The sequence below is a fragment of the Mercenaria mercenaria genome, chromosome 11 (genome assembly GCF_021730395.1).
Source record: "Mercenaria mercenaria strain notata chromosome 11, MADL_Memer_1, whole genome shotgun sequence".
Classification (NCBI taxonomy): domain Eukaryota; kingdom Metazoa; phylum Mollusca; class Bivalvia; order Venerida; family Veneridae; genus Mercenaria; species Mercenaria mercenaria.
In genome coordinates, this window is record NC_069371.1 from 39,348,213 (window position 1) to 39,374,176 (window position 25,964).

Genomic DNA, 25,964 nt, shown 5'->3' on the forward strand with positions numbered 1-25,964 from the left:
ATAAGACGAAGTTTTGACACTGCGTATGGGAGTTTAACATCAGTGACCAATTGAACGTTTAAAAAAATATGAAATTTTTTATCAAGTTTATGTCTAATCTGTGAGTGCGAATTTGAATTGATTTTACACAAATTAAAATACATTGTTCCTCGCGCATGTTAAGTTTAAAATTGCTACGGATAAGAACATCCCACCCCTTCTCCGTAGCTGTTGATCGGCTAAATTTACAGATAAAAGTTACAGACAATGAAAACAGTATTGAAATTTGATTGTCAATCAATTTCTTGTAATCAAGGAAGTTACCAAATGCATCTGTTTTTTTTTGCTCTTTCATTCATATGCAATGAAAAAGTAACGTCGCACTGAACAAAGCGTTCATCAAACAACTTATTTTTAAAACATTAATGCGAGGAATAATATAACAAAACAAATCAAAAGATTTTTTTTTGGAAGTGGATACTCGTCCTTGACCTTTCCTTCCTCTTAATGTTCGAATATCTTTTCGTATTCATCAAGCTTCCACGGGATAAATGGAGGATGGACGGACAAGAAGGACATATGTAGCTAATCATCCGAACGATATGAACAACTAAGTACAATATTTACAGTTTACGACAAAGAGAAACGATACAGATCCGAGTGTACAATATGAATGAATAAAAGAAAATTGAAAAAAGAAACTTCTTGCTCTTTAAATACTTAACACATGTTCTAACGCAACACTTGATGCTTACTCAGTATCTTTAAAATTACTAGCAGCATAGTTTCGTAGCCCATTAATTTTTAGAGAAGAAATAACACATCAATATCAACATTAAATGCAAACATATGACATCAAAGCACAATAGATATAATGATTGTACGACACGAGCGAATATCGTTTCCGCGGACACACCCATTGACAGCTTGCGAAACCATGGTCAAATAACACAATAACGTAATGGTCTTCAAATATAATTCTATGCAATAACCATGATGGCGTTATAGTTTTACAAAGTTATATGTAGTAAAAGCATGAGCCCTTTGCAATGTTAACTTTGAAAAACTAAATATAAAAAATTTAATGTCATTTAAAAGAGTTAGTCTTTAAATTCCAAAGGGTGATTTGACCAACGTTATAATTCATGGGAATTGCAATTTTCTAAAAGAAGTATATTCCCCAGTATTCTAACTTTCTGGTCATGAATACAAAACAATTACTTAATAAATCAAATATTTAAAAACTATATGTTGTTTGTTTCCACTGGTCAACTGCTAGGGAATATATAAGAATTTGAAGTATAAGATATTTGTAATAGATATTGTTGAACATGTTTAAAGCGAGAATATTGCTTACAATCAGGAATATAATAAATAGCACAAACAGTCTAAAAAGAAAGGAAACTGGATTTGCAACGAGGGTGAAGTGAATCAATACCAAAGTAATTATACAATATCTGCTCAAGAGTCTGGCTGTTAACAATATATGACTTTTCATATAAAAAAGGCAAAAACACGTATTGTATAAAATATGTTCACCATGATTCATTATAACTCTCTGAAACATTGTTACTTTCAACATCAAATCAAATCAAATGATTCCGCTAAAGAAACACATACTAAAGGAATATTAGTCATGCTTATTTCACAAAACAGTAAAAGTTTATAAAAGAAACAGCCGAAGAAAATAAGTTTTTCTTTCATTATTTTACTCTATTGTTGTAAATCACTACGTTAAGCATATAGCATAGACCGGTTGTATCTACTTTCTGTAGTTACTGTAATAGCAATTGTCAGTGGGTGCCGTCACGAATATCTAGTGTATTCCTTATCTCTTTGAAGCTAGGTCTATTCTTCGGATCTTCCGACCAAGCCTGCTTCATAACACCATACCATCTGGAATATAACCGTACGTTCATTCAATATCCATGCACTTAAAACAGGACTTGATAACGTGCAAATTACATAGGATGCGTGACCAATATTATAGCGTCATATGATCATTAAGCAGTTACTGTATGAGTATCATAATAATATAAATATCGCAGGATATTGACCTTACTAGGTGATATTCACTAAAGCCGACAAGCCAGGATGAATATCACCTTTGTCAGATCAAGTAACATATATTTAGTGATATTATCATACAGTAAGTAATTTATTTCATGACTACACTGGAAAAGAGCAGTATGATTAGTATTTGATAGTAAAATTATTTTTTATTTTTAGATTGTTTATAAGAAAACATTTTACAGATGATCAAGACTGTTCTACTAAAACGCCTGTATGGTACTAGAAATGAAAAAAACAACAACATTAAAATCTGAATCACCGCGATGAGTATCCCCATACATGCAATGATATGCAAAAGTTATTTCCATGTCGAATAAGTCTATATAATTATAACACATGGGTTTGTTTATAAGAAAATCACTATTGGTGGTGAATATCCATTTCTGTGGACTTCCCTGTGACCAGTCACGGAAAATAATACGAGCGGAATTTAATATATAATAATACGCCTCGTATATTTTTGCATTATTAGGCAGATGTGGCTAATAATGTGGACGCAATCGCGACAAAGCTGTGAAGTATATTAAACTTGAACTAGAGTGTATAATAAAAATTATCAACACTACACATGAAATACTATAAAGGAGAACAACTTCTGTTACAGCAGAAATAATAAAATGGTTGATGACAGCTTGGAAAATTGTTTATTTTCGGGTAACTGGCTTGTTAATAGCAAAGCTGAGATGAAGAAAATCAAGTTACTGGTATTTTATTATTTCTGAAGAAGAACTAGTTAAAACATGTTGAAATCTGCCGAAATGTTTTGTTTCATTTTAGGTACACTTACTTGTCATCACATTGTTCTGGTTTTGGTAGTCTATAGCCACCTTTTAGCTTTGCTTGGAGTTCCCGACCTCTTATAGTGCCATACGGACTTTCACCTGAATAACATTGTGTATGTTTCTGTAAATTGTTTTTGCAAACCAAGTATTATAGCGGTTTGAAAGTGCACCTGATCTTTAATAAAAACAAACTTAGGGCCTAATTCGTTGTTGTATTATATTTCAGTTACCTTATACTGTTTTAATCATCACACAAATTAGTAACGTGCTACTTAAATTTGATACCATGGTTTCAAGTATTGAACACTGGCAATCAAGCGCTTTTTATATATACCGAAAGAGAATATTTCCCATAACACAACACCAAATGACCATACGTCACTTTCTTCTGTGGCACCAGCTGTAAACTTCAGGCACTCAGGTGCCATCCACTTCAAATGAACCCCCTCCTGTAAAGATGTAAAATTCTATATAAGTAAACAACGCCGAAACAATAAATATAACTCTGTGTACACAAAAATAAACGTAATGAAAAAAAAAAATGAAATAAATATTGACTTGTCATTTTGTTTTTCCGTTGACAGTAATTCTAAGGTTATTGACCCTCCATTTAGTTGTGGAAACAAAATCAGTCTAAAAGTACTCGCACAAGAATTACATAAATTGAAATACTTTTGACCACATCGTGAAACAACTTCTTTACCATTTTCTTTGTGTTTCCAAAGTCACCATTCTTTTTGGCGGATTGAGGACCGAATCCGGTGACCTTCGTTGTAAGATCAGAATCAAGCAGCACGTTCCGGGCAGCTAGACGCCGGTGTACAATCTGCAGCAATAAAGTTAGTACAAGTGTAAATATCTACAGAGCTATATCATAAGTGGGTACTCTTTGTAAAATAAAGTCAGAAGTGTAACTAAAATGCTGTTGTGTCAAAGAACGCGTTCCAATTTGCAAATATTTAAAGACAAGTGAAAATGTCTGCTATGGATGATGGCCAAAATTTCCTTGAAAACAATAAGCAAATAAATGAATCTGTAAACAAACCAGACAGCTTCGTTTGTAACAAAGACTGTAGTATATGTACAGCCCGTGCTTGTGTTGCAGCCCTTTCGCTAGCGCAATAGGGAGAACGTAGATCTACGGATCGTGGGATCGTGACTGGACGTATATTCTCTATGATGATGTGATAAAAGACATTGCGTGTGAAATCATTCGTCCCACATCTCTGATTAATGTGGGAATCATCTTTGATTCATGTTGGGAAGTTGGTTACTTGCGGACAATATAATAGGAACACGGTTTAATCTAACTGCCAGCCATTACATAATGAACTGCTGTTGAAAAACAGCGTTAAACCCAAAACAAACAAACACACTTGTTTTAGATTCACATCATTTTCATATTTCATATTTTAATAATCAACAAAACAAGAAATATAAAAGCTAATAAAAACTGATTTGAACGTACTTTCCTTTGTGCAAGATAATCCATCCCACGTGCCACTCCAAGTCCAAATTTGAGTTGCTGCTCTAGTGTCTCAACAGTAAGATTATTCTTCATAGTCTCCAGATAGTCACGCATTTGTCCATTCGCACAATATTCGTAGATTATAAATGGCCCAACTTAAAAAGAAAATGATTTTGTTATCCACATTGTTTCTTCAATATTTACTCGAATTCTATGATGGAAATGATGTAGAGTTGTAAGTTTTATATGAGGGGAGTGACACACAAAGACATTGCATTTGACTAAAAATAGAGGTTGAAACAAAACATATCATAGAAAATTCGTGTATAATTGTGTATATCGAGGTATTTCCAACAAAAACTATAATACGATCTTTTGGAAGCATAAGTGCAACCAAGCAGACATGTATCGATAAGGTATGTCTATACAATGTCCTTCAAGATCCGTAGTAGATTTACCGACTGAAGGGGAACAGATACTGTGTATTTACTTGACAATAAGAAACTGTGTATTTACTTGACAATACAGACCTGTCTTATACACATGTAGGCATGCAAGATGATCTTTTTGCCTGCTTTAGTGAAACATTTGAAAGATATCTTTCATTTTATGCCTTAATGGTCTACGAATGAACTGTCGCAAATATATACTGATAACGTCACAATATGACGTTAGAATATCAAATTTTGAGTCCGATTCGAGATATTTTCGATGAGCTCAATATAGATATATTTTCCTGTTCAAAACCAGTAAATAATAAGACATTAAGTTACGACGAACCTTGATGCGAAGCGAAGTTGTTTTTCCTTTTTTTTATCAGAGATATGATATTTGAGATTAAAATAGAGATCATAGTAAACTACTCCATGAAAGTTCTCAAGTTTCCCCTCCTGGCAGACACGATTCAGATGGAAAAAATACAAACTACTGACACTTAATACTTTACTGATACTAGACTGAATGTATGAAAGAAGTAATGTAAAATTACTTTACTCTTTACCGCGAGACCAATTCTATAATAATTTTATTACTAGTCTTGGGACCGAATTACAAAAGGATAGACACAACAAAACACTGACTTCGGCAAAAATTCATCTGATTCGTAATGGTCTTCTAGTTAGCCAGAAATCACTGGTCTTTTGACACATTGAAGTCGGTCTATACTTCAGTTCCTTAAAAGCAAGTTAAGCATTGGCTAAAATCATTCAAACAGGTTTCAAAACTGAATACCCCTCCAATTTGGAAACAAAAGCAGTCATAAATTCAGTGATGCGTGTACCCTGCTACTTTTCCCACCTATCATCGTAACTGAGTGATTGTTATCATGTTGATATTTATGCTTATATTGCGAGAAATTCAGTTCCATTAGATGGTTAAAGAATACATTAGAACATAAAACAACTTATGCATAGTATAAGATATTGCCAGTAATGATTTTCAACTTTTTTCATAAGATAAATTCTGGTGCCGATTTTTTTACTGTCGCGATGTAAAAAGACGAGGTTTACGTAACCCTATCTGGAACTTTTAATACATTACGGCCCATTTCTAGTTATAACTCCAGTTGTGTCACTGGAAAAGCGATGGTTAAATTTTGTTTTGATGCACAGAAACATGAAGTATGTGTAGAGATGAGTAATATGATAAAACAATTAGTGATTTAGCAATCACTGTTTCTTGTTTTAAATTTCATCACATTATATAGACTCTATTTTGATATGCCAACTGCGCATGGTTCCAGATTTTATAGCATCGTTGTCTTATAAATGTGTATGCATTGGACAGTAATAAATCACTCTAATAAGAACTTACTTTCTGTTTCAGAGATGACTGCACCAATAAAGCGAAGTACATTTTCATTCTGTCCAACCTCAGTGGAATTATAATTGATCTTCGCCTTCATCAGAAATTTATCTTGTTCGGAGTGATTCTCTTAAAAAATCAAAAGCTGTAGATAAATGAATTTGTCCTCCAAATACTGACTTTATATTTGATTTGTTCGCGATAGTTTTTGCCATATAAAATCATAAAAACTAGTCTAGTTTAAAACTCCAGCACAATGGGCTTTGTCCATGTATTGCTACCTCTATTTATTACCTATAATCGAGCTTAACTTAGCATCATTTGAACCAGTTGTTGTTATAATCAACATTAAATAATAAATGATCAACTGTACTCACGTTTAAGAGTTTTCGCTACCACTGTCCTGTTTGATGATCTTAATTTTGCAAGATGAATGTCGGCAAAATTGCCAGATTTCAGTAAACTCCTAAAAATGACGTCATCTCGTCCCATTTGCCAGTTTTGAATGTCTTTGAAATCCATCTCCCCATACATATACAATGAGTCTGCATTACTCTGCAAAGACATGAAGATCAGATGATGTAATGTTTGTTACTAAAAATAAAGACTTTGTAAATGATAGAATTCAGGTAGTTTTAGATGAATACCTTCACTCTCGTACAAAAATCTAAAGGCTATACCAGGTAAAATTGCAAGGTGATAAACAGAGTAGATTATAATTCTTACGTTCCCTGTTACATAATCATTATATGTTGCCATCGTCCTTACTACAGCCATAGATTTGCGATATTTTACGGACATCGCTGCCAACCCTCTTTGAACAGGCTTCATATGACCTCTCTTTAATAGTATTACAAATATTGCGATGAGTATACCGATTATCACCAACACACCTGTGGTAGAATAAGCAATAGTTACTGACAATGTATCAAAAAGTCTAAAAAAGGATAAAACTTAAACGATTCATCATTAAAAGGATAATCTAAATACATTCAGTATTTTCTAAATCATAATCTTGTAAGTTTTCAAGCTTACATGTCTGCAATACAATGATATCTGAAAATATTATAAAAAAGACAACAAACAAATTGATTCACATGTTTTATGATCAGCTTGGGGTTAGAGAACTCACTGGCAATAATTCCTGCTATGACAACACCTGAGATATAGTTTTCCTTTGGAGCTGCAATTAAAGAAACACTTTGAAGTAATCAGAAAAAATTAACTATTATAAAAAGACATGATTTTACTACATGTTCAATCATTGTATTGAATTAAGCAACAAAATAACTTTGTAATAATTACAGCAGCCTATTCAAACACACACAAAACACATGTGAATGTCAGTAAATATTATCTCTAAAATGCTAATGACTCTGAATCTAGTGAAGTTGATTACTCATCATAATATCATGAAAATGCGTATGATACAATCTGCATGTTAGGCATTTGGTAGTCTTGTTGTGTTCAAAAGTATTAACTTTATTTTCATCTCACTAAGTTCAAAATACCGTTGACAAGTAATTTTGTACTTACGTGTTACATTCACAACTTCATAGCATTCTTGCAAATCGATCCATTCTATTACGAAGCTTTCTCCAAACATGTGTATTCTTTTATTAATGACATTGTAAAAATGCTGCTGTCAAACTTATATGTGGTTTTAAATATTTAATATAATTAAGCGAAACCTACATTAAATTGTTTCATTAACTCTGATTAAAGTGCATTTTTCTTATGCTGGACTTACATTTATATTGCTTTTGAAAATTTTACGTTACGGTTGTACCGTAGTAGCCCTTTCTCACAATACAGAGACTGTAATATTGTATGTAAAGCGCATTTGAACGTGTATGTCACGGAAAGGGACCTTTTTAAATTTGATATGGTGATAATAGAAGTAATGATTGTAATAATAGTTATGTTAATAACAATAATGATGATATTACATGATATGATAGTACAAATATCATACATTTACCAGTTTTAAATGTATAAGGAAGCGCTGCCAATTCTGTGCCCTTATATCCGAGTTTCAATGAAATACTGTACTCTTTATCCGGTTCAAGTCCAACCAGATCAATTGAGTTTCCTTCGTTATAAACCTTTACAACTCTAACGCTTCCATCCGAATTCATCAAGATGACACCAATATCAGCTCTTCCGTAGCAGGATGCAGTTTTAGGTAAATCCCAAACAAGCCGTACGCCTGAAGCAAGATTCTTTTCCACACGAATATTTGACGGACCAGAATCTAAAAACGAAATCGTATCAAGCAGCATTCTTTCAACATATACAGCGTATCATTACGTTTGGAAATAAAATGAATGTTAAGTTAGAGAACACATAAAAGAATCAAATTACTTAGCGAAATCAATATGTACCGATAAGTTTTAGCGAAACAAAAATTGCTGTGATGTGCATTTGTGGGTTTTACAATTAGTATTGACACCTCAAGCCGTATAAAACATGTCATAGCGTCTCATCCTGCACTAATATAATGAGTGACATGAGAAAGACATCTCTGAACTTACATTCCTCCAGACCATTTAAATCTGTTAATCGGTTTATCTGGAATAAAGATAATGGTTCTTTATGAGCACCATAAATCTTTTAATGAGTGTGTTTACTTAATTGAAACTATAAAACTAACATCCATTGATACAAATCCAAGAAAAAATAAACAAAACCAATACTTTACCAGTGTACACACACATTCAAAAAAGTAAAATACTAACAATTTGAATATGTATGCATGGAATAAAGTGTTTCACGTGTTACGGAATAGTAGGATGATTAGGGGTAAAACTTTGAAAACAACCAAACATATTAGCCAATCCCATCACTTTAATGCAGATATAGGGTCTGACATGCATGCTCATATGAAAACGAGCATATTAAACAGTTTTAATATAAGACCTTACATTTACTGAGAATGCCTGATAAAGGAGGGCCTGGTTATAGACTATGACGTCGATTCTTGCAGATTTATTCAAATCTTCCTTTGGCACGAGAAACCAGCAATTATCAATATCCAGCGTCTGAGGTACGAGAAAACAGGTTTCCATTACACAGTGACAAGAGGGGTCAGAGTTGCAAGCTACAGATGCCTGTAATAATAAGAAGATATTTGGTTACTAAGTAAATAAATATATCAATCTCATGTTAACTGACATTAGCATAGATAGTATTATGCAAATATAACAGAGACTAACCCATACATTTTAGGCGAAAAATAATTTCTCTCGAAAGTTCATAAAAATTTAGTACTATGAAAGTGACTAGTGGTACAAACTTACTGACATAAGACTTTTGCAAAATTTTCTTATAAATAACCAAGAATATTGATCAGAGGGGAATAAACCGTTGAAAAGTTTTGGAAATAATGCAGAAAATTTAGATTCTTCTTGCATTGCTACCAATATCTAGCTTTTATTTCCACCAGTTTTATCTTTTTGCAGTGCCATATATACATTCCATGCCAAACCTTGTGAAAATAAACATGTTGCAAAGTTTCACCCATAGTGTGGGCGATTAGGTTTAAATGTGTTGAAAACCTTTTTGCAAAGAGACAATAAACCGAAATGTTACTATAAGCACTATTAGCTTATAAAAAATGTTTTTCTTAAATTGAGATAAGATAAGTTAGATACTTTTGGTTTGTTTTTGACTTGAGTTTTGAGCCGTTTTAATGGTATCCTATCAGAGATTCAAGATTTGAAACGTATTACGTTTAACCAAGTTGTCATAAGAAACTTTTCCTTTGCCATATGATCGACCTCACGACCTTTTGATGCATAGTCTTGTTATCTCAGAGAGATGGTTTCCGCCCATCTACTTTATTTCTTATATGGCAAGTGCAATGTTTTTCTTTGCCGAACAGTTTGACATGCCAAGTATGCTAAGTATATTCCTGGTTGTTAAAATACTATACAAAACAAATCTGCATAACTGTAAGTTGCGGCATTAAACGGATCAGTAAATTGTAAAAAACCCTTTAGTTCCTGATGCAGGACTTCCATTGCTTCTGAAAATCTCCCATAGTAGCCTTTGCATACGAAATAGAGAACTTGTACTGACGAAATCTAAATATATTCATTATTTAAAATCAAACAGAATTGAGACTTCAGCATTTGTACAGTATCATTATTTAAAGAACATTTTTAACTTATTATAGTATATGGTATGCTTCAGCAGAGGCAAATAATACAGCTCTATTAACTTAAACAGTTTCTCCTACATTTTTTCTATAATTTGCTGGAATTTTCCCGCTTCCTTGTTCATCTGTACGGTTTTCGACAAATAACGCGTAGTCTATGCGGTGTACACCACTGTCGCCATCTGACGCCTTAAAAGTTATCCTGTAAAAGTACAAGATAAAGATTACTACCGAAATATGACACTTATTGATATTTCATCAAGGAAACACCTACCCACAGACGAAATAACTTTCAAGATGCATTAAATCGATAAGCTTAGCACATTTTAAAAGTTTTGATATCAATATTATAGCGTTAAGTATTTGATCATATTTGTTCGGTCATACAAAAACGTAATGTACTTTTACCGTTATTGAAATCTGAAGGTAAGTAATAGGTTCGGTCTACCTTGATGTGTGCGTGTATGTTCTATTTGCAATATTTTCTTTTAGGTTTTCGTCAGCTACCCTAGGTGGTGTGTTGTCAATGTGCACTTCTGTGTAATCTGCTAAAGTATGATTCATTATGTCAGTAGCTCGTACCCAAAATCGAATATGACTTCCATCGTCTAGTGTTTCTGTTAATTCATACTTTTCCGTCAAATCATGAGTTATCCATCCTGTTTTTGGGACCTTTTAAAAAGACGAGTATCTGACATGTTAATTTATGTAACAAATATTAGGCGTACACTCAGACTCATGAAAATCAAAGCTTCTTCATGTTGATTTGCTAAATAGTCCTAATTGAAAAAAGCAAAGCCAACTGAATTTTAATTTACTTTAAATTAATTTTTAAAAAATGATATTTCAAAACTTATAAATGCATATAGATGCAATTTTATGGAAGAATTACAGAACTGTTTTGGCGTGAAAGTGCACATAACATAAATTCAAACATCCAAAAGGAATAGCTAAGTGTAAAGAACATGCATATATACATTTACCTCAACAATCTTACTTTATACAGACAATTGGCCGTGTCCAAAGACTTAATTGTGGTATGCAATGAAGAAGCCGGTGCCTAGCTACCATTATTAAAATTTATCTAACACAAAAATTATACCATACCTCCCTATCGTCTCCGAGGACTCGATTGATTTCAAATTTGACAATACCATGTTTGTTTGGAATAGCATTGAGAGTTCTTGCTCCTTCATTATCCGGTAATTTAACATACCTGTTTATAAAATTTAAACTAACATGAGGCATGATTAGCAGTATCTTCTATCCGTCAAGATAAAACTTACAGTATTAAATTTTTACTGTTATTATTCAAAAAGTAGCTCTTAATCCCATTTGTAAACAAACAACATGTAATTATTTAAAAGACTGACAGAAATTTAATAATAGTTTTAAAGACTATAAGAAGGTAACTATGCAAAAATTCAACTGATAGAAATCTTAAAAATTTTCCTACTTTAAATTCTATTCAGAAATCAAATAATGTAGTTTAATTGATCAATGCGCCACTAAACAGATGAGAAGTACTTACTTTTTACTTCTAAGAATACCATCATCTTGCAGATCTGCAAATTGTGTGGGGTAATTCAAAACCTTATTTAACAACTTTTCATCCTCATATATCTTGTTGACGAAGTGATTTTCCCAGTTCAATACGATGCGGGTTTTCGTTCCATTTTTAGAGGTCTGCCACATGTAACCAGTTTCCGGTATTGCACTTGTAATGTGCATACCACCATCACCTAATGACATTTCTGACACATTCATAGGCTTATCCGAAATAAAGCCGGGTTTTGTCAGTGTTATCATCGAATCATTGTCATATAGAACCAACCGCCGAGCAATCTTTGAATTGTTCGCCTTGTCTGATGCTTGCAGTAGAATTGAATACATTCCAGTTTGTGGAGGGTAATATGTCGGAAAATTTATAGAGGATGTTTTATTCGTCTTAAGTGAATATATAGGTTTTAATGGCTCAAGTTCTGTAAGGTAGCCATTGATATTTGGTTCCAGTTTGAAGATCTCAAGGTAGTAGTAAGCAATTCCGGACAATGTGTCCGACCAGCCATCCCAACGAAGTTGAATCGGATTCTAAAATCAAGTAAGACGTAAGATGACATGACTTACTGTGATGCATTCATAATATCTAAAGCAATTATGTACATGTTATTCACAAATTATCAATCATGCTTATATGCCCAGCTTTAGAAATGTGGTTAAAGCATCATTTACCTATGAATATATTAAAGAAGCCTTGACAGATTGATCTTTGTAGGTTAGGTAACATTGCATCACCCATCTCGCTCTTTTGTATCAGCTCTAGTATGAATGTATGATCAAAGAATATTGTAGAGAAACCATTGTTCGAAAGAAATCATCGGCTCAAATTACAATAAATTCAGAATTTAAACGTACCTCTGTTATGTCATCTCCAACATCGATCGGTTTATCTCCGTTATTACATTTAATTCGGGAATGAGGCTCAGAACAATGGGTCGGTGCTATGAAATCAAACTTGAACTCAATAGTTTTGCTGGTGGTTTGTCCGTTGTATATCTGCCTTGAGTAATCCCTACCTGTATCCCTGTTATATAACTGCCGGTAGCCACCGCTCTTAGTAGAATATGTCACGGTAAAGCTTCACATAATGAAAATGTTAGTTAAATTTAAGCAATGGTCGTAAAGATTCATAAATGCACTGTAATAATTCATTCAATTGGTTTAGCTATAATGAAAGATTACGGGATAATTTCTCTTTTTTGTCACATCTGTAGAAGATGGTCCTGTAAGCTTTTTACCTCAAAAGATTTTCTTAGTTTAAAACGTTTATTAGAACAACAATACTTATACAACAATTGTACTGTATACATAACAAAAATATCCGTTATCCACCAAGTGTTGCAAGAAAACTGTTACAAAAGAATCATAGGCACTTTGACAAAAATGTCAGAAAACTACTGTTCTGCGTGTTAAAATATCATTGAAAACAGTCAAGGAGGTAGCGATATAATGTTGAAAGTTAAAGTTTAATGCAAATTTGAAGCCAAAATTCATACATTTAATTATTACCAAACATGACAAAATTAATGCAAAAAGTTATATTTATGTATGTATGATTGTTGAATTGCCCCCGTTAATAACTTACAAGTCGCCATGTTCAATATTAATCTTGTAATTTTCTTCAATTTTGTTACATGGGACAATACTTGTCGCTGGTGACCTGTCGGATATTTCGTTGCAAGTGTAGGTTATATTGAAAGCAACATGTCGTCGGTTGTTATCGTCTGAAATGTTCAGATAAATTATTTCCTTCTATTTATTAATATCCTAAATATTATAATTATCCCTATACTAGCCAGAGTTGCAGTGCGTATTTTCTTTTGACATACTGACGAATTTGTAGAAGTTATAACGTTTATATGAATAAAAAGAATACAAACAGTAGTTTTGCCACGGATTTTGAAAGTGAAATGTATTAAGATTTTGCGTTTAAAGGAACTAATTCATGTTTTATTTCTAGGAAGTAGTATTGTTCTTGTTATCAACAAAATCCTTAACTTTTGTCAAACTTTTTGATCTTTGAGTTGCGTTGAATTGCTCGATACTTAACTGATAAACCGTGATGCTACTGGTATAAGAAATCTAACACAATCAAGGCGTTTTAAAATATGATTTGCTTTTGAATTCGTTGGTCTTACTTTAGTTTAATAAAAGAAACAGTAACTGTAATAATGTTGCAACGAACAATTCATAGTGATATTTTCTCAGGCAGTACGTTTTTCAAACAATAATTATATCTTTTATAAGTTTTTGTACTGTCTTGCTCTTAACTGTTTTTATTTATTACGTCTGGTTCGAATTATATTATATTGTTGCATGTATAAAACCCTTAAATTGTTTTACACATAACAAAACACCTACCAGGCCTAGGAAATTTAGTATGCTGGACATGAATTCCATTATAAACTATCCCAAAGCCGTAAGAAGAAATATACGACGGCGCTGGTGGCAAGTTTGGTATCGATGAGTATTTAGATTTCATAGAAAACTTTGCATAGTTAAATAATTGCTGATTACACCAAACTGTATCTGTTCCTTGACCATCTGAACAAGGCATGCTGAAAAGGTAGTATACCATTATGTTTATGAAATGATCTTGGTTACTGTCCTTTTAGAAAAGTGTCATTTTAGAACATGGACTAGTAACAGACATCGTAAAAAAAAGAAAAGAAATATGGTCTATGCGCAAACGAATAAGTTGTTATAAAAGACAAAATTAAAATTTCCATCTAGAAAGCATTTCATGCTTAGTGCTTATATCAGTTTATCTTGGTTATAGCGGTAAAGCTGTACATTTATAATGCGTCATAAAAGAGTTTTTAGTGCCCTTAACTGAACACGAGCTTTATAACAGCGTTTAATCCTAACAAAACAAACAAATTAGTCTGAATCAACAGAGAACAGTGTATACATTGTACAATGCAAGAAATATCTTAAGTATAAGGAGTTAACCGTAGTTGTATTCCATGTTAAGCTTTAGGCTGATAGCGACAAGTGATACTGCCTTTGCTACCAATGCAGGCCAAGATCAGCCTGCACATTCGTGTAGTTTCGTTAAGAACTTGCACCCATTATTTACTCCCGTGTTTCAAATCGCAGCACCAAATTAAAACTGTACATTTTATTAAAACGTAGATTACGAAATGGAGACAGTACGATTACCTGTAATTGAACTGTTGTCTCTGATCGGTTCTTCGCATTTTTGCTAATGTTATCTCACATTCGGTTATGTCGGGAGGGTTGTTTGCACGTGAAACTTAAAAGATGAAAAAACACAATGAAGTTAATGTCATAAAGATTTAAGATATTGTTTGCGAAACGCTAGTACAGCAAGAAACTTCTACTTTAAAGTTCTTCCATTATCATAAAATACACAAGAGTCGGTCGGAAAATATCCGGACCTTTCCCGTTTTCCCACGTGCACTTACCTACGCATATTATACATGAGCGAAAACTATGTATAGGTAAATTTATATTCTTTGAGATAAGACGTGTGTATAGTCAATGAATTGTAGAAGAAACAAATGGGTATATATATATATATATACCACATGTTGCAATGGCGTCAACCAAGCCAATACGTTGTTTAGTATGTCGAATGCAAATGGCCACCTCTGGTTGAGTCGTGACATTAGCCGTCGAGCTGTCGATAGGCTGTCCTGCCTAATTTTGGACCTCCGATAAATTATTTATACTTCATGTAAAATTGTCAAAAATAGCATCGTTAATTTCAGAAAGTTGATATCTGTAGGCACCGTTTTCATTTTTTGTTTTAAAAAAAATCTAAAATGAAGTTACAAATCAAGATTTTGTTTTTTCCCATAGACTTGCGTTGTAAAATGACATGATGTCCATTCCAGAATGACAGCGTCCATAGAAACGTAATTTGGGGGTTTGCCCACACTTCGCAACGTCTGATATATTTATTGTTGAGAGACATGGGAAATTAAAACAAACTTTGTCCATAGCTTGTAGGATTTTCTTGTACGGAAGTCCCTGAATTAACATTTTACTTGAAATTAAGCAAATATTTCAGTTTCAGGTTTTCAGCTTAATGTGTTTGTACTTACTCGTTAGCATTGACGTAAAATAAATACATGTCTCAAGTCAAGTGCGTATTATTGTTTCAGCCATATGTATCATAATAGAGGTTGGGACGCAGAGATGCGCGCAACCCATTTAACTTATTTTCATTATGTGTTACTGTTGTTTACAATCGTATCAAAAGTTATGATGATAACAGTCTTTTAGAAGGTTGTTTTTAGCATGAATATATGTTTGAGTTCTTACTGGTGCTTTCTGTTACCTATGTAGATCCATAAACACAATAAAAAAACATGACCTTTTGAAGGGGTATTTTATTCTTCAGGAAGATAAAAGACGCGTGCTCAAGCGCGTCAGTTACTTTCATTTTCGATGATATGAAACACCTGTGTGTTTTTTTTCCTCGTCAAAAAGTACGTATACAAATCATTTACTTCTATTACAAACGGGTCAGAACATAGCTAATTTGAAAATTTTACCAAAAACACGTTGAATGCAAAACAAAATAGTGTTTCCGTTTAAAATGATTTGTAGCAATTTAAACTTTATATAGATATTCAGTCGAAAATCTCGTAGTTTCTGGAACTTTACCGTACTGCTATAACTAGCCATGCCGTTTAACATATTTGATGAAATTTCAATAATCTTCGAAACTAAAGTTTTGAATTGATCTTTACATGTGATAAATGTTTATATTTTTCAAATTGTGAAGTTTTTGTGAGATACAACTCTATATACAGAAGATTTTGTAGGCCTATTATTCTGACATTTATTTGTCCAATTGAGTCGGTGTAATCATGAATAATTGAATGTAAGCTAAAATATATTCTTTGATGATCTTCGACTGTCCTCAATAATTTCGTGTATTCTAACTAACAATCATCTACACAGTCAAAATTTTAAATTCATAAATATAACGCACCTTCCGTATTAACCGGTATCGTGAAGGTTGTTTGTTTTTTGTCGGTGTTAGAAAAAAATCCCGTTGTACATGTTTTCTTTAAAATTAGCTGTATCGATATGTTATAAACAAATAAACTTTTTTTCTCAGATTTAGGTCTGGTCTCTAACCGAACCATTCCCGTCTGTGACTTAAATTTTATCCACGTAGTCCGACTGGGACAGTCTACAGCTAATTTACTTTACATTCTTCTAATTCGGGACTCAGGTAGCTTCAATATTTACAAACGCAATTGTCGTTGGGGTAGCTAATTGAGCTCACATATCGTGCCGCCTATGCACTTGAACCCTCGAGATATTTAGTGACGTCATATATTGTAACATGACGTAACTGGGCTTTAGCGTTTGAAAAGTTATTGTGTCATGGCGAGATTGTTAAATGTGTAGAAGGTTATATTCTAAGAAGGCTGAAGCAGTTGACAACTTTGTATGACACAGGTTCTTCCTGGATTATGCATTTGAAAAGAACTGTGATTTAAGATATCGTTTTAAATGCATAGTTCAGTTATTTGCCTGAAATTCTTCGAATCACCGCCTCAGATTGACTGGATCAATTTTCGGATGATGGATTTTATATGTAAAATTTCTGACTTTGAAAATTGTGCATTGAACAAGACATCGATTGGAAGGATTTAAGGATAAATGAAATTATGATTAAAGGAATGAACTTAGTGAATACTTTATGACACGATTCTTTCGTGCAAAGTAAGTTCTTTTTCTAATTTTCATTTTTTCATTTTTCAAAATTTTGTTTGTATAGAGCTCTACAGAATTGTAGATTCTATTTCAAACCCAATCTGTTTTTTACGGGAGGAAAAAAAACTAAGTGAAAAAAAAAATAAGTGTGAAACGTCCCCGAGGAATAACACGTAACAGTGATTTTCCATAGAGAAAATGAAATTCAGTCGTACGGGAAAACAAGATGATTGTTGCACAAATCCTTGAGGGTGTCTTTTTTATTAATTCACAAAAACATGTCTCGTTCCATTTCTTCATATCAGTCCAAAGTTGAGGTCCAAAATTTGATGGGACAGACTATAGTAAATTTAAGCATAGGCAACACTAGCTGCAATGGCGTTTCCCTCACCAATGCATTGTAAAGTAAGATATACATGATAAATGTGCCAAGGTAGATCTACCACTAACTGAAATGATAATTTTCTTTTTAGGTTTAACGCCGTTTTTCAACAGTATTTCAGTCATGTAACGGCGGACAGTTAACCTAACCAGTGTTCCTGGATTCTGTACCAGTACAAACCTGTTCTCCGCTAGTAACTGCCAACTTCCCCACATGAATCAGAGGTGGAGGACTAATGATTTCAGACACAATGTCGTTTATCAAATAGTCACGGAGAACATACGCCCCGCCCAAGGATCGAACTCACGACCCCGCGATCCGTAGACCAACGCTCTTACCTACTGATCTAAGCGGGAGAGCGTAGTAGGATAAATGCAAATAGGCAAACACATTGAAGCGAAGTTGCGTTTTCCTAGCCAATTCATTGTACAGTTAAATGAATACATATAAGCACCGCACATTGAACCGTGATTTTAGCCAAAGTGTGTATACTCGTTGCAATGGCGGTACCCTAATTAATGCGTTGTAGAGTAAAATAATTGCAAAGAGGTACCATCGGTTGCAGTTGCTTTTATCAAACACAGACGTTTCAGTTAAATGCATATAGGAACCACTTGCTGAAATGGTGTGACCATTACTAATTAGCTGTACAAAAATGTTTGCATCTAGATACCGCTGACTACAGTGGAGTTTTTTCGTTATTTTAAGTACTTAAGGCACAGAACATGAACAAATAAAGCATTTTTAGCGGTAAAACGACATATTCAGGTTTTGTGTGTATTGATATCTAATGACAAGAGAGGGTAAATCAGATTCCTCGTTTTATCCAGTTCTCCTGGGTTTATGCTTTCACTTCTTTATTTTGATATTTGTATATAGTGAATTAAACAGATATTGAAGTAAGAAATTATATACATAATTACTTTTTTTATGGAAAACGTAGAAAACACAATTTAAGTCATCTTTCCGATACTTACATGAAAGGCAACCCCTGCCTGAATCACTAAAACCATTAAAACAGTTGCAGTGATGTGGGTAGCTACATGTTCCAGGGTAACATGGGGCAACGTGTGAGCATACCTCTGAAAGAACAATACACCAGGATGATACTACTCAGTTTGTTATTGTCAAAATGTTTTAATATAATCATGAAAGACAACGTTTCTAAATTAGTGAATATTGATCACATTTACATTTAACATTTTTATGATTAATGTACCAAGCAGACAAAACATCGCACAATTATCTACGTCATCTCATATTTTGGCCCTTGGCTTATAAATCAGGAAAAAGCGTTGCCACGAACGTTTGAAGTCTGAGTCATTTACCCGCTTCGAATACTTACCTTCAAGAAATGAAAGTTACTTGTATTTGACAAGAATAAGTACTTTCATTCGAAGCGCCTGAAGCTTAACTTACTTGTTGTACATTGTTCTCCTGATAATGCGGACGGACATTTGCAACGTTCAGGACCAATGCAAGATCCACCATTCGCACAGGGATTGCTGCATATGGCTGAATAAAAGAATATCGTTTATTCATATTCCTAAACAAAGATTGACGTGAGCAATAGTATATAAACATATGTATTCTTTTAATTAGAGAAATAAAGGCTATACTCACTTACAATGACTGAATCAAAACTGAACAAAAGCAGTTCAATAGCAGGACAGGGTTAAAATCTTGGTACAGTTTGCATATAAGCCGAGTCAATAAATTTGAATTTTAGATTTCCAGGGAAGTAAAACAAAACAGAAATTAAAATAATCTAAAACGTTTGTTTTGCTTATGTGACAGAAATCCTAATTCAAATACCTCGTAATACTGACATTCACTGCACCTTTCTCAAATTTAAAGTTGTTCTTGTTCATATGCAGTTAAATTGTCTAAGTAATATATGTAGATACTGTTGTTCGCTACATTGTAAAACTCGTCAAAGAGTATCATATAACTTGTAAATATCTTAAAACATACTGAATTATAATGAAATGGTAAACAAGAGCCCGTTTTTTTATGTCTGAAGTCACAAAGATACATGTATATATTTTGCTAGTTTATAATGATCTTGTTAGTATGATCTTATGAAAGCAGAACACGACTAGACGTGGTCCAACATTTTGTTACTGTTTGTTGAAAATGAAAAAGGAATTGAGTTATGAACGAAAATATGGTATATTATTGTCAGGTCATTTATTTTGCCAAAACATATTTCAACTCACGTGTCGAACACTGGTGACCCATCCAGCCGCTACAACAAGCCTGGTAATAATGTTGATAGGGTCTGTATGTGTTACATCTACCCCAGCTCCTTTAATCATATAAGCTTTCATTGAATATTTTCAACATATAACAAGTTTACGTGATTTATTCAGGTTTTATCACCGTCTTGCAGAAGTTAACTTGCATTAACAAAATATGGTACTTCGTGTTTTGCGAGTCTTTTACATGTAATAGTATTCGTTGAACACGTTAAGCCAATATTCTACAGAAAAGGAGGTTTGATAAGAATTACAAAACAAGTTAGACTGTTTTATAATCGGGTTGTATAATTGTCTAAATAACTTTATCTAATATTGGAGACTATGAAGCAAACAACAGTATAATTACTTACCATAATCCACAATGCTTGTATGTCCGCACATATCGTGTTTGGGAATAATTGCAATAATTTCTGGAAATAAACATTTTGCACATTGTATTGCCTGTATAAATGACAGTGATAACCTTATCATAGCGGAACTATTATTGGGTTCTCTTGTACTAGAAGATTGTATAAAAGTGGATTAAATATATATCTACCAAAATGAAAATATCTAAGCAATATAATACACCAAACAAAAAAGTTACTTGAGATCATATACTAGTTAAAGCTGCACTACATGAATAAATGCTACTTCTCGATCGTTCCTACACTACAAAAAATCAACTTCTTTATTACGGGCAGTGTTTACATATACGCTCACCTTTTCACTAATATATATTGGATTATATACGGACTTGAAACTATGTACCAAAAGCCTCTAATTTCTTTTCTTCAGTTTAATGACCGGAAGGTTAATTGAGATAATTGCATTACCAGATTTTAGCAGACAGACTGTATTTATTTTCTTATTTTCAGCAATACAAAAATTGCCATGCTAAAATAATAGTAGCATTTTTATGTCTTTAACTCCAAGTGACAGTTAATCTTCTATTTTGCTATAAATAATTGCCATGTTATGTGAAAAACAAGACTCAGTATCGCTGCTACTTCAGTAATTATGACACTGTTCATTGTAAATGAATGAGAAGATTCTTGTTTCATACTGATGTCAGATAAAACATGATTTAATAATGAGCTCAATCAATTAATAATGACTTTTCGGTCAGAAAACACGAATAGACATTAGTTTATACTAATTTGTTTAAGCTCGATTGCGATGAAAGCTTCATGCTTATTGGTACCACTCTCAGGTCCGCTTCCTGGAAAAAAACAGTACTGGTGTCATATCTGAAGTCATGGTTGTGACCCCACTGGGACTCGAACCCACGACCTCTGGATTGAGCGGCCGACACCTTATCTACTAGATTACCGCTCCCCGCACGAATAGACATTCAATTTGGATCCATTTGTTACATAGTTTAAATGCGATAAATAGAGGATTTTACATAAGTGTCTTTTCATATTTAATCTATTAAACCAGTTGAATAAAATAAATAATGCGAGGCTCTGTCGAACATTATTTTTATCAATTTTATTCAGTGAGTTTAGTAACTTCAATATGGTAAGTCGCAAATGTAATGTTCGTTTTATCACATGTTAGGTTTTTCTGTCGAAAGTTAAAACATTCTACTTACTTTCTTTAACTTTTATAAACAAGTAAATTTGATGAACATTTCCTATATTTAACGACGTTACACTAGTGTTTTATCAACATACGTTATGGTTTTACTACACTCCTGTGACGTCAAACATGTGATAACTACATGTCAACGATCCGTAGACCAATGCTTTACCTACTGAGCTACGCGGGCGGGATAACAAAGGACTTGCAAATATATACATATTGTTTTACGAAAGTAAATTATAGTTTTCGGGTTAGTTTTGTTTGTTTTAAGTTTGAATCAATATTTTGGAACATATTTGCATTAATAATAAGACGCACAAGTAATAGGTTCAACCTGACAAAGATTCTCAAAACTTATGGCATCTTAGTAAGCTATCACTTCGAGTGGCATTGCAACATGGATTTTAATGTTCTTCTTATGGCTAAGATCTACTAGCTGAGCAATAAAGACAGAACCTAACATATAACTACGTCATTCATATTACGTTTAGTTTTTTATATGAATAGGAAAAGATGCACAAAAGAAAATGGCTTATCACTTCTACCGGAAAAGCCATACTACAGGATGAGAATATATAAACTATGGTGGCATATTTCTGCCACGAGATAGACAGGTAGCTTTCACGATAATTTGTAAACTTTCCAGGAAACGTGTGCTTTTTTCTTAAACAATTTCAGCAATGCATAATATTTTCTAGATATTTTTATTTATTTCCTGAACATTTTTTAGAGCAAAAATTCGCGTTAATGCTTGGAAACTGCCACGAGATGCTCGATTATCACGATAATATTCTAAACATTCCAGCAAAATTGTGCATTGTTCTTAAAACATTATCGAAATAAATTATTTTTTCTCGATATGCTTTTTATTTCCAGGAAACTTTAGGCCATTGCGATAAACTTTTCAGGAAAGTTCGAAATATCAAGATAATATCTGAGAGTAACGAGAAATCTTATATGTAGCTAATAAATGGCAGTTATGGGCACTAACACAAAAGGTATCGAGAAAATAATGTAAATCATCGCAATAATATTTCCAGGAATCCTTCCATTATTGAGATAATCTTTTCAGAAAACTTCGCTTTATCAAAATTATTTTTTGAAGCATCGCGATAGATACCTAGCTAATTCGTGGTAGAAATATGCACCATAATAAAAAGATCTATTTATGATCCTACATAGACATGATCACGTAAGATCGCAAGAAGACGTCATTCAGACTTAAAATAAATTATTTTGTATCTTCTGCAATGTGTTTAGACACATTAATGGTGAAACTAAGGGATATATTAAGTGTAAATACACGCAGAAAAAAAATATGTCTTATGTTAGCTGCGTAATGTTACGTGCATATCAAACACCTGGAAATGATAGGCCCGGACAAGCAACGCATAATATTTGTAATATACACAGCTAACCACATTATCTTTCACAACGTTTCAAAAGTTAAGTCATTGATTTTTGAGTGCTTTGTTTTTAAATGGTTTCGATATAAACTGATACTAACCCCTTAACGAGCAATATAAACTTTTAAAGGTTAAATAGCTAATAGTATGTCATGTTGCTGTATTTGTAGCTTTTACAACTAGCGATAAAAGAAATCTGTATATCCTTAGGACGTCAAGCAGATATTTATGTAATATCACCAGGCATATATATGTTTTGACAACACAGAAAATGACTTCACTCGACCTTCAGCTATTTCCGGAAGTAAAGAAAATGAAAGGAGAAATGCTAAACTTGAACACGAAAAACGTATTTTGATTCGTAGATAGTCAGGGGTCACGCGCAGGGGGCCATCCCGTCTACACGTATGCGCGTTGACTTCTTTTTTTTTCTTTTCTTTTACTTTTTGCTATTGGTGAGTCAATTTTCAGCACTTTCTTACGAATTGAAATTACTTAAGCTTTAGTACGGCATGTCAGCTTTTCACCTACGGAAAGATATTTGAGCTCGGGGAAAACACAAATCCCACAGAGGTCCGTAATGGATCTAGGGTACATTGATAATTTTGGAACCTCAAAGTCGCTCAAAAGGTCGTTTTTGATGTTGTCTGAGAGTCAGTATATGCCTCGGATGTAAGATATACTAGTAACCGTGTTTGAGAGTTGCAGACCAGACATTTCAGAAATATTTTTAAAATAAATTTCGTGTAATAAATGTTGATTCTACGGAATCGTTTAAGGGCCATCAGACGCTAATACCTTTTTATTACCTTAAGGCTGCGGAAAGGATATACAGATTTCCTAAAATGCATTTTGGTTTAGCCATTTTTGTCTCAAACGTCAGTTTTCGTACAAACGTGTCGAAAAAAAAAACAACAACACTATTTTTAGATAAAAAATGATTTTCCTAATAACTTTAGGACTGCCAGCACATATATATGCAATCTCGCCAGGCATATTTATGTTTTTGACAACATAGAAAATGACGTCACTCGACCTTCAGCTATTTTGGGAAGTAAAGAAAATGAAAGAAAAAAAGGTAAAGTTGAACACGAAAGCCGTATTTTGATTCGTAGATAGTCAGGGGTCACGCGGAAGGGTCATCCCGTCTAAATATTTGCAAGTGGATATCGTCTTTTCTTTTTGCTATTGGGGAGTTAATTTTCAGCACTTTCTTACAAATTGAAATTACCTATGCTTTAGTACGGCATGTCAACTTTTCATGTACGAAAAGATATTTGAGCTCGGGATAAACATAAATCCCACAGGGTCCGTAACGGACCGAGGGTACATTGGTAATTTTGGAACCTCATCAAATCGCTCAAAAGGTCGTTTTTGATGTTGTCTGAGAGTGTCAGTATATGCCGCGGATGTAAGATATAACCGTATTTGCGAGCTGCAGACCTAGACCTGCGGAAAGGATATGAAGATGAGCAAGGAAGCAAATATCATAAAATACCAACATAACAGCAGTCTTATTGAGAAAAAAACATATTACTGAAAATAATAATATTAACTTAATTATGCTTGCTAAATAAAGCCATGTCATATACATTATAACACAAAGGATGACAGACACACTAAAAAAACAAAAAAAGACAAAAAAAAAAAAAAAAACAACAACAAAACAACAAACAAATGAACGAACAAACCAAATTATTTGTTTTTATAGCTGATCAATTCATTCTACTGTACACAATTTAATATTACCAAGATTTGACAATGGTTGCCTAAGGATGATTTGGAACAATAAAATGATATTACTTTAAAACTCCGTGTTTGTCTGACACACCATGTGTACAAATCTACAGTTTGTATAATTTGTCAATTTAGTACGAAGAAAATGATTTAAATGCAAATGTCACTACATCACTGATATGTCAAAATGATTTATCAAAATAGCTTAGTCATCCTAAAACTGAATAGATTTAAACCACGAAATCATGCATTGATTGCAATAAGTTCATTATTTGACAAATATTGTGACTGGTTTAGTAACGAATAATGCTTTTATGAATATATTTATTGAATTAAAAGTCTCTTCGAAATCCTAGAAAGTATGCATATCATATTACTTTACCCACTTCTTACGCAGACTTCGCCGGTCCAAATTCTTGCATAAACAATATTCTGAACAGTGATCTTGTGAATATTGTATTCAAAATCTGAATTTTACAACATTCTTATTTTGCATTTTACCCTGTACATTTTGATAGGCCCTTCACCATCAAATAATATATAACTAACTGTTTTTTGCGATTTCTAACATAATAACATAATCAAATGTGAGGCACTAGCCTCTTCCATTCGAACATACATGTGTTTTAATTAATTGAAGGAATGTAAGACTCGAGTAGTCTACCCTATTTACGCAAAATGTGCAACCCAGCAAATTGCAAAACATAATTTATTTTAAATATGATTAGATCTATCGTTTGTAAAGGGAAAAATGAGCTAAAATATTGACATAGTGAAATACACCATTTTCTGATAATCCATGGAAACAAATATAACTTTGACTACCTACGTTTACAAAACAATTTTCTGTCTCAGCTGGGGTTTAGATTGAAACTTTGACAGCTAGTTTTAATGGTACTTAAAGATAAAATTCCGCTTTAGATTGACAATCAATACTGAATAGTCACTTGAAAATAGTCATGAATTTAAGACTTAAATTTTGAAATGAAATTGTTATATCAATGACAAAGTTTCGTTATCAAACTCTTTAGGGACTCAAAATGTTTTAAAATTAAAGTCCAGAATTTCAATCTTTGCATGACCTCAGT

The 25,964-nt window shown here is 33.1% G+C and overlaps 1 protein-coding gene across 1 annotated transcript in view; it reads right to left on the bottom strand.

Annotated features, from left to right (window-relative positions):
- Positions 1-939: 939 nt before the first annotated feature.
- Positions 940-25,964, bottom strand: part of LOC123531688 (uncharacterized) — a 31,356-nt gene continuing 6,331 nt past the window's right edge. The window contains exons 2-25 of the mRNA XM_053518039.1: positions 20,518-20,577; positions 20,126-20,214; positions 19,326-19,421; positions 18,884-18,988; positions 14,987-15,080; positions 14,186-14,382; positions 13,410-13,548; positions 12,680-12,902; positions 11,796-12,355; positions 11,372-11,480; positions 10,713-10,936; positions 10,346-10,466; positions 9,030-9,215; positions 8,640-8,676; positions 8,038-8,359; positions 7,238-7,305; positions 6,832-6,998; positions 6,483-6,660; positions 6,115-6,234; positions 4,303-4,457; positions 3,538-3,660; positions 3,169-3,283; positions 2,840-2,933; positions 940-1,875 (exon numbers count right to left, since the gene is read on the bottom strand). Of these exons, the coding sequence (XP_053374014.1) occupies positions 1,773-1,875; positions 2,840-2,933; positions 3,169-3,283; positions 3,538-3,660; positions 4,303-4,457; positions 6,115-6,234; positions 6,483-6,660; positions 6,832-6,998; positions 7,238-7,305; positions 8,038-8,359; positions 8,640-8,676; positions 9,030-9,215; positions 10,346-10,466; positions 10,713-10,936; positions 11,372-11,480; positions 11,796-12,355; positions 12,680-12,902; positions 13,410-13,548; positions 14,186-14,382; positions 14,987-15,080; positions 18,884-18,988; positions 19,326-19,421; positions 20,126-20,214; positions 20,518-20,577 (3,685 nt within the window). The 3' untranslated portion in view covers positions 940-1,772. The remainder of the gene's footprint in view (positions 1,876-2,839; positions 2,934-3,168; positions 3,284-3,537; positions 3,661-4,302; positions 4,458-6,114; positions 6,235-6,482; positions 6,661-6,831; positions 6,999-7,237; positions 7,306-8,037; positions 8,360-8,639; positions 8,677-9,029; positions 9,216-10,345; positions 10,467-10,712; positions 10,937-11,371; positions 11,481-11,795; positions 12,356-12,679; positions 12,903-13,409; positions 13,549-14,185; positions 14,383-14,986; positions 15,081-18,883; positions 18,989-19,325; positions 19,422-20,125; positions 20,215-20,517; positions 20,578-25,964) is intronic.